Source organism: Argentina silus (assembly GCF_951799395.1).
Source record: "Argentina silus genome assembly, chromosome: 22".
Classification (NCBI taxonomy): Eukaryota; Metazoa; Chordata; class Actinopteri; order Argentiniformes; family Argentinidae; genus Argentina; species Argentina silus.
In genome coordinates this window covers 4,843,336-4,854,757 of record NC_139676.1, presented here as the reverse complement: position 1 = coordinate 4,854,757, position 11,422 = coordinate 4,843,336, and the positions used below count along the sequence as shown (strand labels likewise).

The window sequence follows — 11,422 nt, the reverse complement described above, 5'->3', positions numbered from 1 at the left end:
TACGCATTGCTATTGTTATGAAGTTGATACACATTCACACTTCTCTGTTTCTGTTTGCAATATATTTCAGAATATGTTCCCACAACAAAGTCGTAGTACTGGTCTGACGAAAGCGACATGTCGACGAAGAAATTGGCCAAGTAAGTAGCGCAAACTGAGCTAGCGTCCTACTTTAAGTAACTAGACAATTTTAGGTTGGGTTTAATATATTCGCGTTGATATGAATCATGGTGTTTTTTACAAGAGAGAAATGCTTTAGTGGATTAAAAAGTCTGTAATTTCACTGTCAGAGAACTAGGGTTGGTGAGGAAACGTAGCCAATCATCAAATGGACAAAAGAAACCACTGATCTCAAGTAAGTCAGACTGACTTTGAATTGTTTGTTGTGAATATATTTGTGTTTGAATCTATGCAGCAGCTCATTAACTTAGGTCACTTCTGTCCATCTAGACCAGATATTTTCTTACATGATTGTCATTGACTTTGAATCCACTTGCTGGCGAGAGAAGAACAGCTATGGCCAAGAGATAAGTAAGTTCACCTTGATAAGAAGTCTTGATTTTGCTCCTGAGCCATTTGTATTGGCTGCAGCAACCACCACCTCTCTCTCAATCCCCAATCTCTTTCTCTCTCTGTAGTTGAGTTTCCAGCTGTTTTGCTGAACACATCTACAGGGGAAATTGAGTCTGAGTTCCACACTTATGTGCAACCACAAGAGCATCCAATTCTGTCAGAGTTCTGCACAGAGCTTACTGGGATCACACAGGTATGGTTTCCCCCGACCACACACACACACACACACAACCAACCTCTCACCTAAAACCCTGTGTCTCTGACACTACACTACTATTAGTCCATAGGTGGTACATGGAGATGGAGGTACGTGGTCAATTGCAAATATTGCAGCCCATAGAGCAGACATGACTTTAGATGATGTGTTGAGTTTTGACCCAGTGATTCAGATTGGCCTTACACAGCCCATTGATCCTGACATCCTTCTTACCTTTTTTCGATATATCAATGTTTACATGTTATGGTTGTTCCTTCTACAGAGACAGGTGGAAGCAGGAGTCCCTCTTCACATCTGTCTGTCGCGTTTCAACCGCTGGCTGCAGACCTTGCAGCTAAAGAGGGACGTGGTGTTCCCCAAGGACCAGAGAGGCTCCGCTGCAGCCACGGGCCACCCCTGCGCCTTCGTCACCTGGTCAGGTAAACACAGCACATGTCTTATAGCCTACAGTTTTACATGTCCAGGTATGGACATGTGTAGTAAATACAGTATACTTGGTCAAATAGGCATGGTGTTACATAAATAAACAAAATAACTTGGATGCTCGGTACATATATCAGTGTGTAAGTTCAACCTGGTACAGTATCGATATGCTGTGCCTATATATAATATTATACTTATTATAACTTTAGTAGGCGACTGGAATTATATATCCCCACACAACCAGCGCACTTTTCATCCTTCTTATGTCAGTGTTATTGTTCCAGATTGGGATTTGGGTGTGTGTCTGCTGTACGAGTGTAAACGCAAGCAGCTTCACAAACCTGATGTGCTTAACAGCTGGATCGACCTGAGAGCTACATACAGGGTAAGTAGTGTGTGTGTGTGTGGGTGTGGGTGCGTGTGTGTGAAATTAAGTGCTAGCTGGTTTGGTAACCCTCTCTCTTATTTATGTTTCAGCTGTTTTACAACAGAAAACCTAAAGGACTCAATGGAGCCTTGCAAGATCTAGGGATTCAGTTCTCTGGACGGGAGCACTCAGGTATACATGCATGCGCACACTTACACACACACACACACACAAACAATATTTTTCTCACTGGTCTCTTCACATTGTTGACTCTGCTGCCATCTTTGTACAAGTTTCTCTTATTTAATTTTTTTGATTTGATCTCAATGAGACTAACCATAAATGGATAATGGTATGATGATTCGCACATTGACATTTCCCTGTCATTTTGAAGGATTGGACGATGCTCGTAACACAGCCCATCTGGCGTGGAGGATGATGACGGATGGGTGTGTGATGAAGGTGACCAGGCGCATGGAGAGGGTGAGTGGCTTTCTGACGACCCCTCAATACTACTCCTCCCCCAAAGAAACACACAGGTGATTCCCTCCCAACTCATTCACTCCTTTCCTATCTGTTGTCAGGGTGATTTATAAGTTAAGTTTAGTAATTGAGAATGTTCTCATTTTCCACAGGCGTCAGTGAAGACCAAAACACTGTTTGGAAATGCAGCAGGGAATGGTCATCTTGGCCACAAAACCGCAAACGATGACATCAAAGAAGAGGCCACCATCAAAAGCTTGTCAAAGACTACAACACCTAGCCATCCAGAAACACAATCCAAGCTTTCAGAAAACAAACCGGATCCCAATACAGAAGTGAATTTAAACGTTGAAACTTGTAAATATCAGAGCTTGGTTTCTCCAAAGACGGTCCTTATCGGTCTGACTACTCCACTGTGTGGTAGCAACAGGTCAGTGAGAATAGGAACTCTAACAAACTGTAAACAGTCTCCAATGGTTATCCCCTTTCCACACAACATTACAAACAACAGTCTCGTTCTGGTTTCCACCACTGTGAACTGCATTACCCATCTACCCCAATCAGATCTCACCTCTGAACCAGAAGTAGGAGGTTGGGAGGAGGAAATGCCTATCTTGGTGGAAACAGAGGAATGTGGTTCTTATGATGATGTGGCATTGGAGGATGATGTGTACACAAAAAAGGAGCAGTTTATGGTCGATGAGACTTTGATATATGGCAGGACCTTGGTGGATATATGGAAGGACGCTAAGCCAATGCAGTCAGATCTGGTCAAAGGTCCAACCAGGAGGAGACCCAGTTCTAACACCTCAAAGACAACCTGTTTGCCAAGCCTTGAACAGAGAGAAGTGGCACTGGTGTCCTCCAATAATACTGTATCTTTGAAAGCTGAAACAAAAACAACATCCAATACTTCCAAGGTTTCTTTTGCCAAACCCAAACCTGTTATCCGAGATTCTACTCCATTGGCTTCACATTCAAGAATGTACACAGCAACAACATCTAGTAACTCCTTAAAAATCTACAAGGACATGTTAAGGACCACATTGAATACCTCTGTAGCCAATACCTTTGCTAGACCCAAACCTGTCATCCATGGTAACCCACTGGCAACATGTTCAAGACTGCACATGGAGACACCAGGCCAGTCCTTCATGATCTACAAGGACAAGTCAAGAACAACATCCAATACCACGACACCCAATGCTCCCTTCGCCAGACCTAAAGACGTTGTAGGTCACCCAAAACCGTTGGCTACATGTTCAAGACTGAACACAACCACACAAAAACATCCATCCAAGGAGGGGTCACGCCATTCCACCTCAGTGTCCTGTCCTTCTTCAGGGGCCTTGTTTTCTGTCCCGCCCTCCTTATCTGTTAACCAGTCCTCTTTCCCGCCAAGGGGAGGAGCCAGAATCACCTCCCCGTTGTGTGGCTGTGGCCGAAGAGCCAAGCGGCAAACTGTCGCCAACAATGGACCAAACCATGGTAGGGTGTTCTACTGCTGCCCCGTTCGTAAGTCAGGCCCCAGGAACAGAAAAGGCTGTGAGTTCTTCAAGTGGGAATCGGCTCTCCTCAAGACTAAATCACCAGTGGCTGCATCATCTATTTCTCTGTGTTTTAACTCAAGTCTTCGGCTTCCCTCTTTTTCATCCAGGAAGAGTTACTAACTGAGGTCATTGACCCTCAACTCTCTCGCAGATCAACATATTGAAGTGTAACCTTTGTCTGAGGTGCCTGGACTGGTTGGACCATAGCCGGATACATCCTCCGCTATGCTCACCCGTGGGATTTTAATAAAAGTTTACTATGCAGGGTCCTTTTTGACGTATGTACGCACTGTATATCTCTATGACAAGTCCAAATCCAACTGGTGAGTACAGCAGAGGATGTATCTGGCGACCTGGACCACTGCAATATGAGTTAATTGTGGGTACTGTATCCTATCAGATCTGTCATATTTAAAGGGATTCTTTAAAACAATTTTGTAATTGTGTACTTTTTGTGTACTTTTTGACATGAGATGTATGTATGTGTATGTTCAAACAGTTGTATGATTTATTGTTTGATTTATTTGCTGTACACTCTAAAATGAAATGTAGAATGTCATTTTTTAACTGACCATTGCTTGTAATAAAACACATTTCATGAATTTTATAGCATGGACTATTGTCATCATAGTGATTTTAGATTGCAAATAGGGACTTTATAGTAACACAAATTAACGACATTGCAAAATAAAGTTGAACTTACTTTATTTATATGAACAAATATGATTTATATGGTTTGATAGACTATTATATATTTGTTTTATGTACAAGCTTGCTTCTCTTGGATGTAGTAGCCTACCAGTGAAATGTTGTGAAGGACACATGAAACATGGGGATGTGGTTAGAGAAGGGATCGTGGTGGGAGAGCCAATGGTCTTATGATATCACTGAGTTGCATTTTGTATTGAGACTGCTTGTTAATGTTTTGGGAGGGGCATTAACAAAATTGCAGCAATGTTGTCCCTTTCAAATATGAAAACACCTTGGTTAATTTTTGTTAATGTCCTTATTCCTGGAGAAAAATGCATTGCTTCTTTTGTGTCTTTGTTGAGCAAATAAATCTCCTGGGGAAGGATTCCTCCTGAACCCCTACATTGTTGAGCATGACCTTGGTAAGGTGATGTAATAATGATTAAAGTAAGAATTATTCCATACATTCACATACAGAAATTGAAATAGAACAAGTATTTATATGGATACATGTAACAATTGACGACGACAAACAAGGACCGACGATGTGTGTGACTTGAGACAAGAGTACTATTAAATTATAGAAAACATTTAATATAAATATGCCTTTCATTATGGGTATCTCCTTCCCCTCGCGGCTACACAAGCCTTCAGACAGTGGCCTTCCAGTGCAGATGAAGCGACAGCCCGGATGCGCGCTGTGCCCCAGTACAACTACACAGCTGGTGTACACTACCCTGAGAAGCACATGGCCCCTCAGCCACAGGTCCCCATGCAGCAGCCTGCTATCCAGGGCCAGGAGCCTCTGATGACCTCCATGCTGGCAACCACTAATCCTGAGTAACAGAAGCAGATGCTGGTGAGTGTATTTCTTTGTTTATTGGGATCCCCATTAGCTGGTTGATTCTATTACTAATTAAAAAGGGCTTGTTGGTCGGAGGATATGATTCTCGCTTAAGGTGCGACAGGTCAAATCCCAGAAGAGCTCTTTGATTAAGCCTTTCACCAGCTGGGACGACTAAACCAAAGTGCCTTGGCTCACCACTTCGACAGATCGGGCCGAAGGTCAATATACCAGTGATGCACACACTTTAATAGGGAACCCCCTGATTTTTGGTGACAGTGCGGACACGTTCCCCATCCCCTAAATCTGAGGATCTGCAAATCCCTTGTGCTCTGCACACATAGGTTCAAATCCCATCCTCGTTGCACAACCTTGCTGCTTTTTCCGATTGACAGCCCTGTTGGGAGACCGGGCACGTGTAAACAGAGGACATTGCGGCGGTGGAGAAACAATACGAGGCATGCAGAATTTCATTCGGAGAGCACATTCAAACGGGACATCATCCAATAGCTTCTTTGAGCACAGAGACAGCTTCAACATAGAAGCCAAAGGCGGGGTCCTGGGTTCCAATCCCGGACAAGCCCTTTGATTTAGCCTTTCACCAGCTGGAGCGCCTTTGGATACGCAGGCATGGGCCCCTCGGGAAAAGGACAGCTAACTTGCATTGGCCGGGAATCGAACCCGGGTCAACTGCTTGGAAGGCAGCTATGCTCACCACTATACCACCAATGCATTCGTGAGACCAGGTGGGACCGCAACAATGATATGACCATTCACAACCACCACATTCACATACCCTCCAGGACTCACCATTTCAACATTTTGTGGGGTCTTTGTTGTCATTTTTATTTCATGGGCTGGATTACTCAGTAAAAAGGGAGGGGGGGGGGGGGCGAGAAAAATCTTACAACAATGCACACACAGTGGAAGTACAAGTCTCAGACCAACAAGCCAACTACTAATAGATGCCCCTCCCCCGCAATGGAGCCTCAGGTTGGGGGACGTGTCCGCCCTGTCGGCAAAAAGCAGGGAGTTCACTCCCTGGCCAGGGAACGACGAGGATGGGATTCGAACCCACGCGTGCAGAGCACAATGGATTAGCAGTCCATCGCCTTAACCACTCGGCCACCTCGTCCTATGCTTGTGTTGGCCCTGTTTGAAACAGCTCCTAATTTAAATACTATTGTCTATACAACAGAAGGAAATTCTCAGAATAATATACACAGATTAATTCTCTTTTTTTCCCTCTTGGTGTCATGGTCAGAGCTCCAGGTTGTTGTTTGTGAGTACAGTAGATACTGTAGATCATGTGGTCTGTCCTTCTCTCTCTCTCACTCTCTCTCTCACTCTTTACCATGAGGGTGGAATGTAACATTTTTCTTTGAAGTATTTGCCTTGCAATAATTGGTTTGCAGTATTATTAAAGCCACATTTGATTCATTCTATTTGACCATTCTTGCACTAATTCAGCACAAACTCATCAATTATGTGCAAATAATGTTAATTAAATTACTTGGAATCAGATTATTAATATTAAGGTATGTTGTGCTATTAACAAAATATAGGCAAATTTCCTTGGCAAAACCTTCGCATTGTACCTGCCATCCTAATAAAATAGTCAATGTGTGCAGGATTGATGTGCCTTGATCTACACTTTGACCTCCATGAAGAAGGATTTAAAGTCACTAGAGCTTCTTAAGGTAGAGGGGAGGGAATTCTATTTCCTGACACTTGAGGTGGAGAATGCTGAATGCCAAAAGGTGTTTTTTCTTTTAGGAATGATCTTGTGAAGGTCTGGGTGACTCTGCTGTTATATTCACCTTAAAACACTAATACACTAATACAATCAACAAGAAACAATTCATTCAACATATTTTATTCTGCTAATGTCTTTTGTATGAAGGAAGAGAGGTAGGTGGGTATGAATTGTATGTGAATGGTAAGAGATATGTATGGTAAGTAAGTGGCTGTGTGCGTGTGCGTGTGTGAGGTGGGTAGCTGGGTATGTGGTACTGTCGGTAGGAAGGTGAGATAGGTAGGAAGATGAGGTAAGTATGTGTACATGTGTGTCCATGTGTGTGTAACTTTGGTAATATTTTTGCTTATTTTTTTTGGTAAGGCTTAAAGAAGGTAGATAGGTGGGGTTGGGAGGGAGGTAGATGAGTGGATAGGTGTCCATTACTCCAATTTGCGTAGCAGCCACCGGATAATCCTATTGTCAGAAATAAACACAGTAGTTACCAACAGAATGTAAAGACCTATTACTTCCTTGTGATGCTACCACCACTATTGACCCTACATTTATTTCAGTCATCACCTTTCCTTCAGACTCTTTTTGCCTGGTTTCTGAACTTCGTTCTCAATCTCCTCATTGTTTGTCTCCTTCTGCTGTTCCTTCTCTTTCTTCACGAGTTTTTTCCCTGCCTTCTTTTTCTTTTTGCCTTTCACTTCCTGAATAACAAGATATGGCTGTAACTCTCTGACTTGTTCAGCCCATTGAAGTTGACATTTGAAAGAGTTAGGTCAGGGTTATGGTTAAGTTTAGAGTAAGGGTTAAGGTTAGGTTTAGGGTTTAGGGTAGGGTCATCCCAAGGATCCCACTTAGTGTCGACCGTAATTTCACTCACCTGTGGGGCCGTGGCCACACCCACGACGGCCCCTCCCATGAGGAGCTTCCTGCCGCTCTCGCTCAGGTTCATGATGGGAGGCAGATGGGGGCTGCGGCGGTAGGGGAAGTATACCACGTCAGGAGGCGGGGCCATAGGGCTAGGTACGTAGAATGATCTAAAATCATCATCGTCAGCGGTAAATGGAGCCACAATGGTGGTTTGGGCATCATCATCAGCCGCGTTGTAGGGCCCTGGGGACATAGGACGGCTAGTCTCGGAGAGCCTGTCGCGAGGCTCATCCTGTCTCCAGCATGCTCGACTCTGTGGGGTTAAAAGACACAAACAAATTAGACTTAGTCATACCAGTCTTGAGCTATTATATCTGTCTGTCCTGTCTTTATGTATTATGCATGTATGTATTATCTATCCGCTCTATTCATAATAAATTTCAATTTATAGATTTGACTAAACTTACAAAGCACTGGGCAGCGTTCTCCCTCTCTGCAATCAGGAGTTTGTCTCTGGCCAGTTTCTCCATGGCCATAGCGTCAAAGGCCTTGGTGATCCTCCCCATCATCTCTTCCCGGAGCCTCTTGCAGGACAACTCCAACTTCTGCACCTCGCTCTGCCTCTCCTCCATGCTGATCCCCTCCACCTCCTCCCCCAGGATCTCCACCTGCTTCCTCCCAAAGAGCTTCTTTGTCAGGCCTCTCAGACAGCTGTTGCTCCTGCCTGGTTTGCTCTCCTCCTGGAGGTCCTCGGTGTGGTAGCTCAAGTCATTGAGGTCTGGGTTGCTTTCCAGGCCTTCGCTGAGCCTCTCCAGGCAGAGATCCATGTCACGCTGCAGCGCGACCAGACCCTGTTGAATGACCCGCAGGGTCTCCTGCTTGGCTGCGGTCCACATGGCCTCCTTGCCCTGCAGCTCCTTACAGGGCTGATCCGTGAAGGGGATCAGCTCAATCTCACCCGAGGCCTTCCTCTCGGCACGCAAACGAAAAGGATAGGGGGTGTCACGGTACGTGTCCAATGCTGGGATCTGGGTGGTGGATAAAAAGGATTAAGTCGAGAGGTGTGAAGAAAAACATACCTTTGATTGTAAAATAGGCAATATACAGTAAGTGAAAATGAAAGACTTTGAGACACATAGGGTTCGTAGGACACTCTTAGGCTATTGCGTCATACCCTCGGTTCATCCGGAAGGACTAGGATGTCTTCATCGGAGAGGCCGTCATCACTGGACTCCAAAGACTGTACAAGAGAGTTCCAGTTTCGGTCATCATCCATACATTCTCTGTAGTCAGAAGTCAGATAGGACATTGCACAAAGAACGAAGGGATGGAAACAAATCTGCTTACCACCAATTCAGATGCGGTGCTCGAGGACAAGGAGTGAGAATCATCCTCAGCCTCATCACGCACAGTCACCTGCCTCCCTTTCTCATCTTCAACCTGTAGAAGGGGAGAGACATTACTCTTAAAAAATGACTGCATTTCGAAGAGAATCATGGAGTTTAGCAACTTAAACAGTGCATCTCAATGGTCTGTTATGGCTTCCTCTCTTGGTCTCCTCGAAGCCCTATAAGCCCGATGTGAAAGAACTGTTCCAATATGAAAGCAGAATCCACCATATTAGTTTGTATTTTGTTGTCCTGTGTGTTATCAGTGCAGGTTGAGGCGAGGAGACAAGAAGAGGGAAACCACTTTAGTAGAATGAGATGCACCCTCTTAGTAGGGTCTATCAGTGGCAGGGTCTGACCTGGGTAGGAGTCTCCAGGTTGACTGTGGTGTTGACCTCATACTCAGATGACTTGAACAGTGATTCAAGGAATTCAAGGTTCTCCTTTATGGGAGTCAGTGAAGCAATAGAAAATAGCTGCTTTAGAACTGTGGACACTGCACCTACTATTGGGGTTGTTCAATTTCCTAAATTAATTAGTTAAAATAATTAATTTTACCAGCCGTCTCTGGGTCCTTATGTTGACACGCCTCTTACAATCCGGATGATTCCGTGGGCCATGAAGCTGTAATTAGAGCACTCAATGTAATGTGAGATACTGTATTGTATGCATAATAATATTAAACAAGAAATAAACATTTTTAAAGAATATTACATTTTCTGTAGCTTGTCCTTTCGATAGATTTGACATAACCTAATTGCATACTTCAATTATAAGTTAGTTGAGTAAACACAGAATGACAGAAACATGACAAGCAAACTTACAAGGTAAGGTCGAGGTTTCAAAAACCTTCTGCGTATTTCCGCACTATCTACACGCTCCATTTGCGATTTCTTGAAGGTAGAAACAGCACAGTGCAGACAAATCCATATGAATGTCTCCTACATCCCCGCATCTGTAGATATACCTGCTGTGTTTCATTTGAAGCCCACGTCAAATACAAATTACGTCACTGTCACTGATTGTGACGTTGTTGACTTCACCCTAAGAGGTTGTCGTGACCTGAATATTCAATACAATATAAAAATTGTTATTTTCCTTGTGAGGGAAATTATTGCCCCCGATGATTAAATCGGGGGAGAGGACTATGGATCGGTCTCTGGCCGTTCTATGTCACACAATTATGAAAAAGTGCCACGCGTTATGGCTGACACCACTGGGACATTTCTTTTACGAAATGTTGGTGAATGATGCGTTTTTACCATACAGGTGCGGCATTTATCAAATTACACTGACTGGCCCAATTTTGACGAAACTTGGGTGAATGATGCGTCTTGCCATAGAGATTATTAGGGGTTTGCAGGTGACGCCATTTCCTCATGATGGTGCGGCTAAAGTGATCGAGGAGAGGAGAGCGCACCTCAGACCACAGCTTTTAGACCGTTGACCGTTTTAAAAAAATATTGTCAAATCCTTGGAAATTAATCAAATAAGCACTACAAGCTCAGGTAACTTTTCAGACAACATCAAATCCGTGGACTGCCTTCAAATAAACGCAAAGCTGTAAGAAGTAACACTGATAATGAATAAAATAAGCACTACACGTTCCGGTAACTTTTCAGTCGTCTGAATAATTGTCACTAATTCACACAAGGAGGCGCTTGGCTTTCTAAATAAGGTCTATACATTCACTAAAAGAGATGTCGTTTAACGTGAACCAGGACAAGTCCTGACGTTAAAATTGTAAGGTCTATCTCACATGTTTATCGAAAATGAGTTATTTACATATACTTAATTGTTGGACATATATTAATGTATTTGCAGTGTAATTTTTTTTAAAAGAGGGTTTTTTGGTCCGTAATCATAAATGTAGAAAGTTCCATCTCCAACACCACATACCAAGTTGGCTTTATAAGGTTCTATTTGTAATCCAATCATAACCCTGAATGGACACAGACGGACCAAAATCCACCTCTTATCCATGTAGTTCATCTGTAGCTTTAGTGTGCTGCCCATAGAGATGTAGATTTAAATACTAATTCTGTGGTGCTGCTCGTTAGTGCTAGCTAGCGCGATGACGCGGGGAAGAGAAACGTGTTCGCAGTTGAATCACTAGTAGTGATCGTGATCGGTAAGTTAACAGAACGTAAATGGTAACATAACACAAGTTAGTTAACAAGACCACCTTGCAATTCGTTAGCTAACGTTAGCTAGTTCGCTAACATTAGTATTAGCTAGCTCACCATCAACTTGAATTTTACCATGAGCTG

General features: G+C 43.5%; 1 protein-coding gene across 1 annotated transcript; it reads left to right on the top strand.

Annotated features, from left to right (window-relative positions):
* The first annotated feature begins 69 nt into the window (after nucleotides 1–69).
* eri2 (ERI1 exoribonuclease family member 2) lies at nucleotides 70–4,137 on the top strand. The gene is made up of 9 exons (XM_083693580.1): nucleotides 70–140; nucleotides 291–355; nucleotides 451–531; nucleotides 639–766; nucleotides 1,053–1,209; nucleotides 1,498–1,598; nucleotides 1,691–1,772; nucleotides 1,975–2,063; nucleotides 2,216–4,137. Exons 1-9 carry the CDS (start codon nucleotides 118–120, stop codon nucleotides 3,731–3,733), a joined length of 2,244 nt encoding a protein of 747 aa, XP_083549706.1. The 5' UTR covers nucleotides 70–117; the 3' UTR covers nucleotides 3,734–4,137.
* The last annotated feature ends 7,285 nt before the right edge of the window (nucleotides 4,138–11,422 follow it).